Source organism: Homarus americanus, unplaced genomic scaffold, assembly GCF_018991925.1.
Source record: "Homarus americanus isolate GMGI-L3 unplaced genomic scaffold, GMGI_Hamer_2.0 scaffold17856, whole genome shotgun sequence".
Taxonomy (NCBI): domain Eukaryota; kingdom Metazoa; phylum Arthropoda; class Malacostraca; order Decapoda; family Nephropidae; genus Homarus; species Homarus americanus.
The window spans coordinates 1,629,329-1,647,534 of record NW_024738735.1 but is presented as its reverse complement, the minus strand read 5'-3'; the positions used below and the strand labels follow the sequence as shown (position 1 = coordinate 1,647,534).

The 18,206-nt window shown below is 40.4% G+C and overlaps 2 protein-coding genes across 2 annotated transcripts; one reads left to right on the top strand and one right to left on the bottom strand.

Moving 5' to 3' along the window:
• The first annotated feature begins 1,862 nt into the window (after positions 1-1,862).
• Positions 1,863-10,313, top strand: LOC121874341. The gene is made up of 7 exons (XM_042378466.1): positions 1,863-1,879; positions 2,058-2,512; positions 4,739-5,081; positions 6,032-6,179; positions 7,271-7,710; positions 8,449-8,951; positions 9,652-10,313. Exons 2-7 carry the CDS (start codon positions 2,150-2,152, stop codon positions 9,985-9,987), a joined length of 2,133 nt encoding a protein of 710 aa, XP_042234400.1. The 5' UTR covers positions 1,863-1,879; positions 2,058-2,149; the 3' UTR covers positions 9,988-10,313.
• Positions 10,310-17,160, bottom strand: LOC121874342. The gene is made up of 7 exons (XM_042378467.1): positions 17,059-17,160; positions 16,160-16,269; positions 15,238-15,419; positions 14,007-14,201; positions 13,463-13,561; positions 12,718-12,882; positions 10,310-11,198 (listed from the first exon to the last, which is right to left on the bottom strand). Exons 1-7 carry the CDS (start codon positions 17,085-17,087, stop codon positions 11,046-11,048), a joined length of 933 nt encoding a protein of 310 aa, XP_042234401.1. The 5' UTR covers positions 17,088-17,160; the 3' UTR covers positions 10,310-11,045.
• Between the last annotated feature and the right edge of the window lie 1,046 nt (positions 17,161-18,206).

Genomic DNA, 18,206 nt, shown 5'->3' with positions numbered 1-18,206 from the left:
CCAACAGTCCCTCAGTGATAAGCGGCATGAACAGAAAACGGCTTCCTCTGCGAAGCTCGCAACACACGGTTCGATAAGGTGACGAGAGACTCGAAACGTTAGAGGTACCGTTATCTTTCTGACAGTTGCTGGTTACCTCCACATTCTTTGAGTTACCATTACAGTAAATTATGTGGATTAGACAACGTTAGGATTTTAAATTGGTGATGTAAAGGCTTTAAAATTAGTTAATTTTTTTACTTACAAGTTGCGAAGGCATAGTGTCCAACGAAATGTTCGAGTGGCGTATTTAGGGGATAGCCAACCTACCACCTGTAATCCCCCCTTTACGAATAGTGTTATGCGGCGGCCACAGCAGCGGCAGGGCGAATGACCTAACAGTTTATCTATGTACTCTCCGTTACATTATTTTATCTGTTTCTTCCATGTGTGTGTCTGTGTGTGTGTGTTTAAGTTTAATTTGCTTCTTATATTGTTTTGGCTTGTTTTCAATTATATTTTGTGTTAAAAACTTGTATAAACAATTAAGAGGTAAATAATAAGAATAGACACTAGCCACCAGACACTGCACGGAGGGAGGGGAGGGTGAGGGCTGACCACTTCTGGCAGAGGAAGAGAAGGGAGATAATGCAGGGTGACGAGACTCAATCTGTTATAATGGTGAGAATAATTAAAATAACGAATTACTGAAGCTTCTCGTTAAGCGGGACTAATTTCTGTAGAGATCAATAATTCAATACTCATTGTCAAAGAGAATAATAGATGGAAATGGACGATTGATTGTCCTTATGTAATTTAATGTCTTGATACACGACACCCGTGAGAGTTCTGTGCGTATATGTACAGTACACTCCCCAACAATAGTCCGATGAGGTTTCTGAATCTCTAGGTTCATGAAGAGGCGGGTGAGGCAACAGGACTTTTATTGTCGAGTGAATATGTCCGTATTGTGTGTTTGCTCATTTTTACAGTGCATCTGTATAGGAATGCATGCGTGCTTTTATGTTTTGTGTGAGCGTTTGTATTGGGCGAGTATGTGTGGCCGTTTTACCAAATCCATGTGCACGTAGTGTTTAGTGTAAGTGGTGTTCATGCTTATAAATTTTAATGTAAATTTGTGTGCGAAGTGCGTGTATACAATTGTGTACGTAGACTGTGTATGTGACTTGGTGTTATCATTTTGCATGAACGCGTGTATTTATTTTTGTAATGCACGTATGGGAATTTCTACTGAGCTTTTGATAAGATACACTGTACGCGCAGCTAGTTTCTGCCCGTGTTTGCAATGTGTGTGTACTGTACATGCGTATCTACCCCCTGCGTACGTACACAGGTGCGTGTGCAGATAAGTATACATGATGTGTACAGTAGGTAGTACATGAGTGGTTGTGTGTTTATGATGTGCGTTGGAGGTGCATGGTATATAAACAGCTTTAAGTGGCTTTTCGGTGATTTTAGACACAATCGTGCAAAGCTAGTAAGCTGATAAGTGGAAAGGAAAAAATCCAGGTAAGGGTCGTGGTACCTAGTGTTCCTGGATAAAATTAAATACCTACACGTTCAAATGTGCTCTCTCTCTCTCTCTCTCTCTCTTTCTCTCTCTCTCTCTCTGTCATTCTTCTATCGGTTTTTCTCCCTCTCTCTTTCTTTGTCTTTCTTTTTCTCCCCCCTTCTAAATTTTATCGAAATAACACCACTATCACTTTTTACCTCCCTTTATCACTCTTATCCTGGGTGAATTCAGAAAAAATTTAGCTTAATACTTTAATCCCTCTATCTCAAACACCCTTTACACCCACACACCCTAATCAGTCCCCTCCCTCACATTCCCTCCTCTCTATCACTTAACTGTGCTAGTTATCAGCAGTCAGGTATCAGGGTAAGGCTTGATTTGGTCTGGTCTTAATTTTGTTTGCCTGACTTGAGCGAACACAATTTTGTGTTTACAATTTCTTGCAGTCCCCCTTGTTCGAAAGGGCTACCGTGATCAAAATGTTGGTACTGTGGTGAGATTCAATCCTTTTAGATCCTGAAATTAATAACTACTTTGACTAAAGACTTACAGGGTGACTTCAGAAGTGAGGCGCGAGGTTTTCTAGTATGTAAACGAAGAAGCGCAGACGACATATCTGGAGTAGTTGAAGGAAAGATGGCGCATTTCTGGACTTCGCCGAGAGTTCAAGCATTATTCCTTTTCCCTTTCATCCTCCTTTGTGGCCTCCCTCAAGGAGTCGAGAGAAAAAACTCTCCAAGAGACAAAGCTGAAGTGCACACGAACTCTGTTTCTGACAACGATGAAGGGAATTTATTACATAAAACGGCCCTCACTCAGCAGGAGCCTCCGTCAGAATGGGGAATACTGCAGGAGGCGCAGGTGAAGAACTACAGTGGATGGCGGCTACTACAAGTCTTCATTCCATCAAGAGAAAACTTACAGACGCTGCTGGAGGTTCTGGAGGCCAGCAAGGATGTAGTGATGATGGGGGCCGTCAAAGAGAAGTCCCGTGTGGTGGTAAGTCACTGTGCTGATTATTTATTCGTGTTGTTCGAGTGACTGTGTCCTATCATTGTGTCCTCTTGAAGTCCTGTCGGCTTTAACTAGTGTTAGCAACTTTGTTCTGTTTATCATTCATTTTATCCTACTGCTTACTTTCAGGCGTATATACAGGCTAATTCTCGGCTTCAATAAATTCTGCTGAATGAACAAAACTTTTCAGTCATAAAAATAGCAGTAACTTTTTCTTCACTAACAAAACACGTTCATTAACAATAATCAGTTATATTTATACACGTTCATTAACAAACAAATCACTGTGATTAGATCATATTACTAAGTCAAAATATAAAATTACAAGCAAAACTAAGTGAACATTTCAGTGTACTGTACCTCTGTGTCAGGAATCAAAGAGGGAACTGGTGGCGCTCGTGCATCATACATGTATACACTGGAAAATCGTTTGGCTGAACACGAACCCGTCACGGACAACTCTTGTCCACTGACCAACCAATCATGGTCTAGCTCTAGCCTAACCACAGCCTGATTTTGAACCACACAGACTTAAGTATGTTTCTTTTGTACATTCTGACTTTAAATATTACAGAAGGGTGTGTAATAAATTGTCTTAGTATTGCCCATAAATATGCCTTTAAAACAAAACTATTTGAAAATGCACTTTAGCACAAAAAAGGCTAACGTATGCATTTGTATATCCACATATCCAAATGCGTACCTGGTGTAAATCGAAAGTTGCGAATTCGTATTCAGGGACAAGTTGCTGGAGCTTCCAATAACTTGATGACATTAACCATTGACTCTTCAGGCTTCTATGCCCTTGACTCTTCAGACTTCTACGCCCTTAACTCATGAGACATAAAGGCAAGCATGAACTTAGCATGCTTCCCTGTTGGGCACTGTAAACGCTTCTGCGCTTCACCTTACACAAGGATGTAGGGGAGTGCCCAATAAAAAAAAAAAAAATATCCAAATGCATAACAATTATCCGGAACCTAACCTATCACTGTGCCTTCTGTTTGTCCTCCCACTGGTGTACGATCCTAATCCTCAATATTTCTTCGCATCTTTACGTTGAAAGTTTCAGTGTCTTTTATGTTATGTCTTACTGAGGCACCATGAAGTACAGTAGCGGGGACTACACCACGATAACTCCTGTGAAGAAATAATAAATGTAAGCGTTATTCAATTCAAACGGCTGTAAAGATAGTAACGTGTATCAATTGTATCAGTACACGTGACTAACACACACACACACACACACACACACACACACACACACACACACTTCAATATTAAATAAATAGTTGTGCCAAATATCCGACTTTCCTCACTAACTACGAAACAACCCTCACGCGGTTTCCATATATCCTAGATACCTCCCTCTGGTCACCAAAAAGTTAATTTCTGTTTTTTTATTAAAAAGCCCAGATTATGATGCCTGAAATCTTGTGAAATAGTTAGAAAGTGTTAACTATAGTCGCATGTTGGCTGAATCGTAGGAATTGTTGTGTAGGGTCTCCGTTTCCAGCCCCGACGTTTTAAGTCCAACGGTGCCACGATCTCATGATCTGGGAGATGTATCACTCGGAATTTATTTTATACCACTTTTTTTTTATTTCCACCTTTTTATACTAGACGTGTGATTATATAATACTGGATAGGTAGGTGAATAGAAAAAATGGAATACATACTTTCTTTTTTTAATTTACTTCCATGTGGCATTTCTAAATGGAATGCGACTTAAGGCGGCGGCACACTGGGCACTTTCCCCCAAACGTGTTTGGCAAACACGGTCCGGCCAGCAAAACAAAGATGTTTTGCGTCACACTGGGATGTTTTGTTGACGCATCTGCCCAAATCAACGAAAACAACAACAAAGTGTCAAGACGAGGTTCGGCATGGATCCCGTTACTACAGTTGAGGCCTTGTAGGATTGTGCTATAGTTCTTCAATTGCTGAAGCAAGTGAGGGCGAAGATGATAGAAGTGAAAAAGATGAGCCTTGGTTCCTCCAATAGTCGCACGTAAACAGTGAGATCTGGAGGTTGAGTGAAAGCCCAGACCCCTTCCCCTCCCCGTGTGTGTGTGTGGAGTTTACCATGCCCTTAATACAGTAGATATGGATGACAGGTAATTATGATATTTGGGACTTCTTATCACATGTACTGATAACATTTCATCTATTATCACATGTTAGCTGAGTTATGACTTAATATTTATATAGGTAAAGATGGCGGTGAGCTCACACACCAGCGTCCCTCACCTGCTGAAGTCATCCAGGTACCACCAACATGACTCTAACCATCTCGTCACTCACCGCGCCGCAGAGAACAATACAGCAGAGGAGGGCGGTGGAGAGAACCATCAGGATGTTGGTGACTATGGTGAGGCAGCAGGTGGTGTGGGTGAAGGACTGGACAATAGGGGAGACACAGCAACTGGTGAAGGAAGAGGAGGGCGGCGGCAACGTCGGGGGTTGATGGAGGAACTGCTGACGTGGGGCACAATCTACGATGATCTGGGTGACGCCTTGTTTATCTCCACCAAACCACGACTGACTGGTCACGGTAATAATAATGATAATAATAACATTGATAATAATGATAATGAAATAATGAGAAGAACAATAACAATAATGATAATAAAAGACACTAATAGTAGCAAACCTTCTCCCATACGATATCTCATATGACCTGTTCGCGGCTATACAGTGGAACAAAGTACACGTAAAATGGTATTAATGTGTGGGGTCTATGGCAATGGATATTTGTATTAAGCTGCATCTTAATTAGTCTAAATATTATCAACAGCTCAAAATATAGGTGTTAGGGTTGCTGAGGGTTTAATTCCATAAGATAAAAAAAAACCCAATAATTTCACACAAAATTGAGGTTTGTATGTACAGGACCAGAGTGAGAGTGTTATAGTCCTGACGGCCCACTCTGGTCCAGGGTACAAGACTCGTAAGTTGAAAATAATTTTACACATGTGAATATTCTGGTACACCCACAGCTAATCAGAGAACTAAGATTTGTAACCTGTTCATCACTTTTAAAATTACGATCAGGTTGTGCTGGATACACACACATACGTTAACTCAAGCATATGTATTGCGGTTGTTATCAAAGGGTCTTCCGAGCAAACTCTGACTTGACCAGAAAAACTACTTTCCTAACATGTGATATATATCTCCTCTTCCTCCACAACTACCATCACCTTATCCCTTTACCACCACAACTACAAGTATCTCACCCCTTCCCCATCACCACCACAAGTACCCCACCCCTTCCCGATCACCACCACAAGTACCTCACCCCTTCCCCATCACCACCACAAGTACCTCACCCCTTTCCCATCACAAGTACCTCACCCCTTCCCCATCATCACCACAAGTACCACACCCCTTCCCCATCACCACCACAAGTACCTCACCCCTTCCCCATCACCACCACAAGTACCTCACCTCTTTCCCCATCAACACCACAACCATCATCATCTCACCTTTCCATGCCCCCAGAGTCGCTGGCGTGGGACGACTACTACCGCTACCCCAGCATCGTCACCTTTGCACGGGGCCTGGCGGAACAGCGGGCTACAGTAGAGTGCCTCAACCTGGGCCACACCACAGAGGGCCGCCCACTCCTGGCACTCATCATCGCTACTGAGTGAGCGCTCCTTCATCCATCTATTCGTCTATATATATTATAGTACATCTGTCTGTTTATCTATGTAGCTTCTGGCTGCTCCATCTGTTTCTGTTGAACACTTGTAAGGCGTCTCTCTCTCTCTCTCTCTCTCTCTCTCTCTCTCTGTTTTACTGATTTTTGACAGTTTCGTGGTAATTGTCTCTTCTCCTGTCTTCTCTTTTCATTTTCCACATAACTTTCTTTCAAATTTATTTCTTTGCCGATTACATTTTTGTTGCCTTTTTTGACTGATCGCCTGACTGACTGGAAGCGTCGGCCGTACCTAGCCCTCCCCCCCATAGCTTCACGGCACTGCACCCCAAACGGCCTAGGCATGTCAGCCACTCGCCACTAACCAGTAATACATAAATACAGAAATATTAATAACCAATATTTCTACTAAAAAAAAAAGAAAAAATATTGTTGTAATTATAACTTCGTGATGTGTGAAGGGTAGCCTAATGTTTGCTGGATCTTTAATGTCTACCTGAAACTAAGTAATTTCCTTTACGTTTCCTGGATGATTCAGTAGCGGAATATTTAAGTTAAATGGAATGCTTTCAAAACCCTTCTTAAAAATTTATTCACTCATCTTTTTCCACTTTAGTTTTCTTCTCTTACCGTGTACTGTACTCCTTGGTGATAAGACGCACTGTAATGATCAACTACATTACAGTCTTTAAGACCGACATAACAACACTGCCTTTTGTCTTTAGTTGTATTTCCAATAAACTTGTTACACATAACGATTGTCCATATACGTCTATCTACGGGTTATAAGGTACTTCCAGATACGTACTGTAGTTTTACTTCAAATGCATCAGAAGTTTAATTATTACAATATTTTTTGCTGCATAGTCCAATGATTTTGATCAGACGTTGAGTTGTGTCTGTAATGTATTCATGTTTAAATATTTGGAAAGATTCACAAGAATGGAGATAAAAAACATTTAATTTTTTTTTTTAAGTGGGCTTAACAAATCAAAATATTTTAAACATTCAAAACTATTAACAAAACGAGACAGGTGTATTGTCGTCACCACCCGCTACAGTATAGGCTGTTTCTTCAGTGCTAGGCGGATGGCCCAAGTCTACCGCAGAAAAATCCTGAGCGCCAGAAGGCACCGAGCCCGAGGACATCCCCAGCAGACCTACAGCACACAGAAGAACGCCCCGCGGGAGGAGGGGAATGGAGTAATAAACCAGATCACCAAGAAGAAGAATCCTGAGGAAGCAGGGGGGAAGAAGACCATTGTTAAGGAACTTAACAGAAAGAGGAACATGGTAACTAGGAGAAACCGGGCTGACAGACAGAGATTAAAGAACCTGAGGAATAAGGAAATAAAATTGAATAAAACCGAACCGAGGAAAGGGGTAGAGAAGACATTTGATAACCAGAAGCTAAAGAACAAAATATTCGGTAGGAGAAATGGCAGTATGGGAACATATGGCGGCACAAAGAGGAAGTCACGCGCGAGGCACTCCAAGCCTGTGATCCTTGTTGAAGCAGGTACGTTGATCAACAGTTAATTTGCTTAGACCCTAGAGAGAGTGGCACTGTAAGTGGCAGGTGGGCGGATGTTTCGTTCAGCTTATAGTGTGTTGGACTGTTGAGTTCACTGGTTGATAGGAAGAGTATAACGTAGGTGTGAGGAATAAAAATATCAGAATGAGGAAATCAAAGTGAGACATGATGATATCAGAATGAGGAATGAGGACACTAAATTTCCTTAAAATAAACCCGTCATCCTGCTTACCTTCCTCTCTTTCAATTTGCATTGTATCTACACTCATGATAGTCTCCCTCTCATCACAGTAACTGGGGCTATGTATCCTCCACACCTTTAAACTCACATTCTTACCCCTCAACACACTCGGCCACCTGTCTGTCCTACAATAACTCTTTAGGCCGTCAGCTTCCACACCTCTGTACTGTAGCTCCATACTCACCTCCTTCCATATATCTTACACTATCACTCCCGTTTATAAACTCATTCACTTGGCTGTTATTAGTATTCACTTTCAATTTTTCCTTTTCATGCTGAACCATATCTTTCAAACTCTTCCACACATCGCTAAGATCACCTCGTCCCATTTTTTAAGTGTTATAACGCTCTCTCTATCGTCTGCCTTCTGAAATATTGAAAATGACAAAACCCTCCTCCTCCTTCCTCCATGGATAATTATCCTCCCTTCCGTAAAATCCAGAATCTCCCACCTCTCTCTCTCTCACTCTCTCTCCTTGTAGGAGCCCACGCCCGGGAGTGGATCTCGCATGCAGTAGCGACCTTTCTGGCGCAGCAGCTGGCCGATGCAGGAAAAGTGTTCTTGAGGCATGTCAGTTTTATCATAGTACCGGCGATCAATCCGGATGGATACGAGTTCACCCACACCAACGATCGGCTGTGGCGTAAGAATCGCCGTCCCGGCAACCGCACCGGGTGTTATGGTGTCGACCTCAACAGGAACTGGGGGACGGCATGGGACACTGGGGCCGGCTCCAGCGACAACTTATGCTCGGAAATCTATCGCGGTTCCCACGCCTTCTCCGAGATAGAGACCCAGAGTCTTGCAAACCTGGCCTGGGTGTTCCGGAAGACGGTGAAGATGTTCTTAAGCTTCCACAGCTTCGGCGAGTACGTCCTCTATCCCTGGGGATACACCATGGAGAAGCCCGCCAAGAAAGCCAAGCTCAAGAAAATGGCCAAGAAAATTGCTGACAGACTAAACATAAACAACATGCACTTTCAGGTGAGTGAAACTAATGGGTCATTAAGTTTCCATACAGGTAATCCACATTTCATCTGGTCGGCAGGTAACTTTTTATTGCTTCATGGAATAGTGACCCCGCCCTGTCAGCTGGGAGGGAACTTAAAAGGCCAACTTCTAATGTCCAGTTCCCACTCTGTAAAATTGGGAAGGTGACAGTAAGGGGAGCCACCTGTATACCAGCTGGCAACCGGTAAAACATGCTATCAGGTAATTACGGCTATGCACGTAAGTTTGGAATATGGCCGTAAAACGATGATGATGGTGATGAGGAGTCACCTGTTGTTTGCAGACGACACTGTTATAGTGGAAGATTCTGATACAAATGTTAGAAAATGATTTGGGAAACATATATAAGGAGAAAACGGCAGCAAATGTAAAAAAAATGAAATGATGACAATAAAGACAGGGAGAAAAATATCATGCAAAGAAATTATTGAAACAGACAGACAGACTTCTTTGTTATATATATATATATATATATATATATATATATATATATATATATATATATATATATATATATATATATATATATATATATATATATATATATATATATATATATATATATATATATATAACAATTCCACCATCTAAAATTGGTCTCCATCCCCCAAGTTCACAATTCATCTGACACCTTACACATGGTAACCTTCCCATCTTACTCTCCTCCCCACAGTACGGTCAGTCCTCGAGACTCTTGTATCTGGCTTCCGGCACCGCCGAAGACTACATGTATAATTTGGGCGTTCCCTTCACCTACACCATCGAGCTCCCGAAGGACACCTTTATCCTCCCACCAGAGTACATCCTCCCTGTGGCTAGCGACGTCTGGGACGCGGTAGTGTGTACAGTCGGGGACCTCGCCAAGACTGAGAGAGCCAAGAGCTTCTGTAATAAGAAGTTGGTCAAGGTTCAAGACCATGGGAATAAAATCTTGAAGGGGTGGATCAACAAGGGGGTGCCCATGGCTCGAGCTGAGGAGATCGTGAGAGAGAGACACGCAACGAGATGACTGAGAGTGTCGCAAGGGAGACGTGCTGGAGACAGAGATTTTCATTTCCACAAGAAATGGAGAAGCTCCACAGTTGATACTGTAAAGTAGCAGCTTATGGAATAAAACGAAGGAAGACAAGCTCAAGAGGACGTTTGACTTGTGACGTGAGTGATTGGGTGAGAGTTTATTTGTCATTGTAACTCTAACAGATTGTGTCAGCCATAATGCAAAATGGTCATAAATGTTACCAGTGTTGTGTTTATTTCATATCTTTATATCTTGTGTTACATAATTTCTCCCCGCAATTATCCAATAAAAAAATTCAATAAATAATAAAGAGGTTAGTGAGTGATTTTATTTTCCTTCGTACAAGATATTGTTCATTTATATCGATTCAAAGTTTGTCTGTCCCTATCTATACTTCATCATTGTCTGTCCATCAGGTAATAAAAAATATTAGGCGTGACAGCTCTTCAGAAAAGACACAATTGGGCGGATCTCATAGAGACATTCAAAATCTTGAGGGATGAAAAACATAAACCCGGCCAATTTTTCGTGATGCCACACGCCACCAACACTTCGAGCTTACCAAGGTATCATGCAAGACGAATACAAGGAAATACTTCGTCACACAGAGAGTGATAGACTTATGGAACAGTCTACCAGCTCAAGCTGTGGAAGCGAGAACAGTACAGGGCTTCATATAAGCCCACATGGACAAGATTAACAAAAACAGTGGAGGGATCCTACACAGGCCGTACTGAGCACTTTCCCTCACCATAGCCACCTCTATAGTTGGGGGGGGGGGGCGATAGATCAATCAACAAACACAATAAAATAAAATATTTTACTACCTTACGTAAACAAATGAATACACCTAACCTGTATATTAGTAACAACACCTTTAGTAAAGATAAAGGCGCTTCACTTTACTCATGTGTGTGTATTTCATTCACTTGACTCCCAGGTATAACTATACAGCATTTGATTCATCCAAACTATGACCACACGTGACGACACCAGTGATGCTTCGCACTTGTTAAATAGATGTCGGGGAAGGAGCTGGCGACGGGAGTTTACAGGTCTTTACGGGCGTCGAACTTGACGAGAACATAGGAGGCGGTTTCGGCTGAGTTCCCAAACACCTTCTTGATGACCATGTTGCACTCGAGAAAATATCCTCCAATATCGTTACCCACGTTGGCCCCGTTGGCGTGGATCAGGATCATCTGCCAGAGGAAACAAAGGGGGAGGTGAGGATCATCACAAGGGAGTGAATATTCATGAAAGGGAGGTAAGGATCGTCCTCAAAGGGGGATATAAGGACACGAATCATCATAAAGGGCAGGTGAGGATCGTTCTAAATGGGAGAAAGGAGTTTAAAACTTTATAAATAGGAGATTAGGGGTAAGGATCATCCAAAGGAAGAGACAGGGACGTGGATATTTATCTTGGAAACGATAAGAGGAAGAATCATCCTATGATTTCGGGATAATTTATTAAGAAATGTAATATGCTGGAGAAAGAGGAAATAACTTACAATAAATCATAATAACAACGTCTGACTTCCTGAAAACAAAGTTAAAAACGGAAATACAAAACTACAGATATTAAAAAGCTAAAATTAATGTAGCGTTTTAAAAAATCGTAACAATAGAGAATTACAATGAAACTAACAAAGAAAATTAAATCAAATAAATCAGAAGATAGGCAAAAGGACAACGACGATATAAAAAGATGATTTATCAATTAAAAGCTCAAATAAGCTCTAAGAAAAGCTAGAATAAATTAGATGGCACCTTTAAGGGTTATATATATGTAACTTATGCACACTAGAGAAGGGAAAGAGGAGGTGGAGGGACAACATACGCGCGAGGGGTGAAAGAGCCGACGATTGGTTTCTTACGTCCACTTATCATCATTATCATTATTTACAATATTTTAACTTTCGTATTCCGTGATGATTTTTATTGGCAGGTATCTTATGTATAAATTAACTAACTGAAACGCTGAATAGCCTAAGCTGCTGAAACGTATAAATACATTACAATTTGTATGATCTGGTCTGCCCGGCGGCTAAATGATGCATTCTAATTTGTGTTCACAGTTATTAGCCCATATGAGTAATACAAACTCAATACGGCAAATAATAATTAATTTAGGTTCAACAATAAATTAAAAGCTCTTCGTTATAACACCTGCAATGACAAAAAATAAAAATAAATTAATAAAACCTTTCAAAAGCCTCTAATTAAGTCGGGAAAACCTTAAACTGCGTCAAGAAGTATGAAATTAAAATTCATTCCTTACCTTCATGGGTACATCAGGTTCAACCCATTAAGACGAGAGTTTATTCCTTTGAGGATGGTAGTTCAATCCTTTGAGGAGGGATGTGTGGGTTAACCTTTTGACGACGATGATTTAACTCTTTGATTAAGATAGTTTAACTCTCTCCTATTCAATGTATTAAGAATAAGTACGTACTGGAGGGGTGGGTGAGGGGAGGAGGGAGGTCAAATAATTGGCGATTTTATGCCTACGTAACACAGGCGTTGGAGCCGTCAGTTCCTACTTTCACTTTCCAATAAGATTGTGATCCGATTACATCCAGACGATGAGCTGAATGACGGGGAAAACCTGGAAAACAACTAAAATCCAATACAAGCAACACTAAGACCAACAGCTAAGATGAAAGGGGGAGGTTGACTCCACTTTCCCTCCCCCTATACCAAGTGACTCCGTCCTAACCTCGAACGCAGGGAGGACATCCATTCTGGTGTTGAGAAGAATGTCCAGGTCGGTGCCACTCATGTCTAGGACGAGGAGGTCGAAGGACTTGGTGATGCCTGCCGCGTATATCAGGTTCTCGAGTGGGACACACTGAGCCTCAAACGCCACGAGTCCTGTTTCAATCTGAGGAGGAAAAAATTGCAAGAAAGTGGTAAGTTTTGTCCTGGTGGGAAAAACGAAGACGGAAAAAAGGTAAGTTTCGTCTTGAGGAGTAAAATGCAGAAATACAGCAAAGTTTTCCCTGAAGAGGAAAAATGATGGCCAGGCACAGAGGTAAAAAAGGAGTTAGTGTGTCTAAACAAAAAGAGATAGTAAGGAGGTGTTTTTTGTAAATACACCAGAACACAGTATCTTTCCCCATTCGTCTGCTTGTGCATCATATGACTTTATGAAGACTTACATAAGTAAGGATTCCCCTAAATATTCTTTTAATAGTTAGATGCCCGGAGGATCTAACTTAAATATTTTCCCGAACTGAAAAACTAACAACGTATCTGAAAGCCCCACTAAAGCTGTAGTATCACGAAGTCAATCAAAACAGTAAAAAATAACCTGTTAATTAACCACAAACACGATAACTTGCCTCTTATCTAAGTTACTGTACAGGGGAAGAATATAACAGTATGACCCTTACGGAATCTTGATCCAGAAGACGGGGATAGAGAATAAAGAGTGTGGATAGGGGCACTGTTGTGTGACTTACCTGCTGGTCCCAGAGTCGGTGTAGCTTGGTCTGAGAGAGGGTCTTCACCTCCTCCTCCTCGCTCGCCCCTTCCTTTATCACTGGGTACGCCAGTTTCAGCTGCGAACCGAAAAATCAATGAGAAGTTTTCCTGAGAAGATTAGTTTCCTTGAATTAAATTTACTTGCATATTGGTAAACCTCTCCCTCTCTCTTTCATCAACTTTTATTATTCATGTGTCGATTCATCCATCAACTATGTCGGACCAACACATTTTCCACATTTTCACTAAACAATCTATATACAGTATTACATACACTACTTCGTCATCTACACTGCATCCACAACACCATGATCTACGTCCACACGGTAAAAAAAAAAGTAGCTATCCACACTTTGTTTGAAACAATATTGCACCGCAGACGAAGGATTTTGACAGTCCTATCGAGACAACACGAGTCATATTGATAATTTCGAAATTCATCTGACCTATCTGGACAAATTATTTTGTTTTACCGTGTGTACATCTTCATTATCTATATTACATCCACTACACTCTTCTTACCACAGTAGGGTAGGAGTAGGGGGATATGCAGGCCTTGGTCAGCTGGGCCTTCCTACCCTTCTTCAGGATCTTCTTGTAGAGGTGCTCGTTGGGCTCCACTAGCAGGCCTGTCCAGCCTAAGGTCTTCTCCAACTCCAGGGTGACGGAACGATACTCTCCATCCCCAGCACCCACGTCCACGAAGACCCCACCCCGCTGTACCAAGATAAACACGTTATATCATAGATTATTTTACCATCAACAAAGTATAAGAAGGGTTGTCCGCAAGAGCTAAATTAGAGAATGACGCCATGTATATGTGTATCAAATTTAAAAGTTACATCATGAATATTGAGCGAAATATGACTTCCAGAGTGACCAAACCGTAAACTTGGACAGAGGCTCGTGGAAGAAAATCTACGAGATAGATCACGTTCTGTGGTGAGTTTTCATAAACGTAGATGAATGGCAATAAACATCTGGGACAACTAACTCCCTCCACACCTCATTGATACGGTATCTGTGTTAAGGATAAATCTTTTGTAGTTATTATCTGAATCCTCTACGAATAAACATGTGGAAATTAATTGATTTATATATTTTTTCATTTTATTATGAATTATTCTTTATAAACTTGATAAAATATATAATAAATCCAATACAGTCATCATACTGTATAATTGAAAATAAACTTCTATAGAATAAAGGGTTTGTGTTAGCTCATGAAAGATCTGAAAACTATATTAGTAAAGCGATTCTGTCTTTATTACGTCACTGAGACACTATAAGACAACAAGTATGATAACGATAAGGGTGAAAGGCTTCGGCTGTTATCTTATAAGTTCAAGACACCCTAATAAAATTTATCATGGAGATTATGATTAGTGATTTCTGTCCTCCATTCCGTCAGTAAACTATTCTTAACCTAAATCTTTACTACTATTACCTTGTTATTGATCTATTCCTTGACAGACTCTTACCTTGTTATTGATCTATTCCTTGACAGACTCTTACCTTGTTATTGATCTATTCCTTGACAGACTCTTACCTTGTTATTGATCTATTCCTTGACAGACTCTTACCTTGTTATTGATCTATCCCTTGACAGACTCTTACCTTGTTATTGATCTATTCCTTGACAGACTCTTACTTTGTTATTGATCTATTCCTTGACAGACTCTTACCTTGTTATTGATCTATTCCTTGACAGACTCTTACCTTGTTATTGATCTATTCCTTGACAGACTCTTACCTTGTTATTGAAATATTCTTTGATATACTGGAGGATGGCATCGAAGTTGGCTGTCCTGCCGTTGATGCCAGAGAGTTGGTAACCGGAGGCGGTGGGCGGCAGGAAATGGTTGTTCCTCAGGTATGTCGACATCCCGACGTCGTTGAAAGCCGGGGGACCCTCCAGGAACTTGGCCAGGCACACTTTTAAGGAGGGAAGTGAGATTGTCAAGAACTGTATCTCTTCTGAAGAGTTACATCCACATATGGGAAAAAAAGTAAATAGATATCAAATAGGAAATAAAGAGGAAGAGGTGAATAACAGAAATTAATAAATGACTTAGGTATATTCTAAAACACTTGAGTACCATAGATTAAAACCCTAATTGCAATTCATCATACTTAAGCAATGGGTGATTGTACTGAAAAAGATTAAGAATCATACTATATGGATTAAGTCATCGTAGGACTATTCAAGGAGTTATATATCCTATGCAATGGTCTAATAATGCACTGTACTCAATGTTCGGGGGAGGGGATATCGTACTGAAGGAATTAAATATAAAACAATTCAATCAACCAGACACAGCGATGAACTGGAAACTGCAAGTGACAGAGCACCAATAAATTAGGAGACAGTATAATGATTGAGTGTAGATTGGAAAAATGAGGAACGAGAGATAAAATTTACCCAAATGAGTTAAGTATCATCTGTAAAAACAATTTCAAAAATGAGAATAGGAGATAAGTAACAGAAGGAGCATGGGGGAGGGAGGAGAATGTGGCGAAGGGGGGGGGAAGGGAAGTGAAGGAGAGATAAGGGTGGGCGATGGAGGCGAGTAGGGAAGGGGGGAGGGTAGAGAAGGGAGGAGAGTAGAGAAGGGAGGAGAGTAGAGAAGGGAGGGGAGTAAGGCTCACACACACGCACACACTTTCTCTCTTACCTTGTTTTGTACAGGCAGACTTTGAAGGCCCGAACACCATGGCAGCAGCTTGAAGGAGGAAGACCAGCCCGAGGACCCCCAACACCGTCAGGAGGGCCAAACTCACCCACCTACAGGGAGAAGAGAGACGTCCAGGTGTCAGGGTAGGATTGGTGGTTCTGTGTTGGTGGTACAGCAGTAGCGCATTTTCCCTGATGGGGATTCCTTACCTAATTTCCTCATGAGGTCTTTCTGATTCTCTTAATAGCAACCTTACAATTCAATCTCGAATATTTTAAACTTTTTAATGCCGATCATTAGCAACCTTCCATTCCAAGATTTAGCACCTTTCCACGCAGAGATATTAAGAAACCGATTTTGTACTTTCTTGAGAAACATAGAATGAGGGGCAATGTGATCAAAGTACATACAAGGAAGATGAATTTGAATAAGGAAGATATAAATAAGGCAATCAAACTATAAAACTAAGCCAGATCTCGTGACAATGATTTGAATAGAGAAATTCATGTTCATGGAGAAAATAGGTAAATAAAGATGGCTCGGAACTACAATTTTTGTTAAGTAGAACTATTGTATTTTGAAAGCTCTCAACGTGATTTGTCCATGATGTACCGTAGCGCCTGACACATCACCGCCTCCGATACACCGCCGGGTAGCTCATTAATATGGGAGACGAAATTTCTCCGTTAAACTGTAATCATCTACAATGATTTTTATGTGAAAATTTACTGAAAATAACTGCAATATAATCTTAATTATTCTTTCGTCTATGATATCCGGAAATTTGTTTGGCGAGTCGTTCATAACAGCATCCTTAATACAATGCAACATTATTCCTTCAATTAGGTGTAGAGTAGCATCACGGCAACAAGTAATTGATTTAGAAATAAAACACTCACCTATTAGCACGGGTTTTATCCACAGACATCTTGACACACTCACTACCAACTATAGTATACAGTTGTTGTGTCCAGCTCAACTAAGTCGAGTTTTCCTCTACACGTTGGTGCCTCCGTGGCGTAGTTCACCCCTCAAGGCAAACAATGACAGAAAACCAGCACCCAATAGGGTACACTATTATCTTTGTTATGTATTTAGATTTATGTTTTTTGTTGTGTTCCACTCAAATTTAAGAGAATACTTATGGATTGTACGCATCAAAAAATGCTAAGGAGCAATATATATATATATATATATATATATATATATATATATATATATATATATATATATATATATATATATATATATATATATATATATATATATATATATATATATATATGTTTAATGTACCAGATTCCCAGAAAAAAATATGCCTAGGGCTAGTTTATAAAATAATAATAATGAGTCATCTAAGCCGTGTATACTCTGGCCCAAATCTAAGTTTATCATCTGAAGTCCTTTGAAATTTATATTAGACATCTTGGTTGTTAGATTCAAACTCACGCGACACGTCACATTGTAATTTCCGCTCCTATTTCCTTCTCATTTACGCTTCAGGCAGTGACACGGCAACGCAATGTTCCGTCGCCTGTTCCAGGACACAATTCAAGACAATGCCGTCTAATACATTTAATTGTATTGAAATTAAATTTTACTTGAAACATGTGACTTGTTTGTTTTCTTCAAAATCGTTGATTAGGTGCAGTTCAGCATGTTAATTAAGGATCAGTGTTGAAAACCTTGTATGTTTGTACAGGAATTATTTTTGATAATGACTGGGAAAACTTCGTCCATTTTCCACGAATTATTCGCCTCTTGTAACTTTTCGATGCCGATCTTTGTTGTTATCTAATTGTAGACTACTGAATTGTACCATAATCTCCAGTTCCAAAATAATGTGCATAGTTACCCAAAATATTATCACAGGTACTGGTAACTAACAACATTATTTTTTTTTTTCAGCCCAGGTTCTCAACAGAATTTTGAGGAAATACTACAGCTTGATTGTGAAGAAAATCAAAACAATAAAAATGTTGCCAAAATGTGAATGAGTTAGTCCTGTCACCTTTTTTTCTGAGATTGAACACTTTCTGTCTTGGGA

Bases quoted from the DNA above. Each gene is read 5' to 3' on its own strand.
- LOC121874342 (XM_042378467.1), bottom strand. From the start codon at position 17,087: ATGTCTGTGGATAAAACCCGTGCTAATAG. The intron at 16,270-17,058 runs GTGAGTGTTTTA...TTCTCCCTGTAG, and splicing joins GATAAAACCCGTGCTAATAG to GTGGGTGAGTTTGGCCCTCC. The intron at 12,883-13,462 runs GTAAGTCACACA...TTTCCTCCTCAG, and splicing joins ACCGACTCTGGGACCAGCAG to ATTGAAACAGGACTCGTGGC.
- LOC121874341 (XM_042378466.1), top strand. From the start codon at position 2,150: ATGGCGCATTTCTGGACTTCGCCGAGAGTTCAAGCATTATTCCTTTTC. The intron at 2,513-4,738 runs GTAAGTCACTGT...ATATTTATATAG, and splicing joins AAGAGAAGTCCCGTGTGGTG to GTAAAGATGGCGGTGAGCTC. The intron at 7,711-8,448 runs GTACGTTGATCA...CTCTCCTTGTAG, and splicing joins TGTGATCCTTGTTGAAGCAG to GAGCCCACGCCCGGGAGTGG.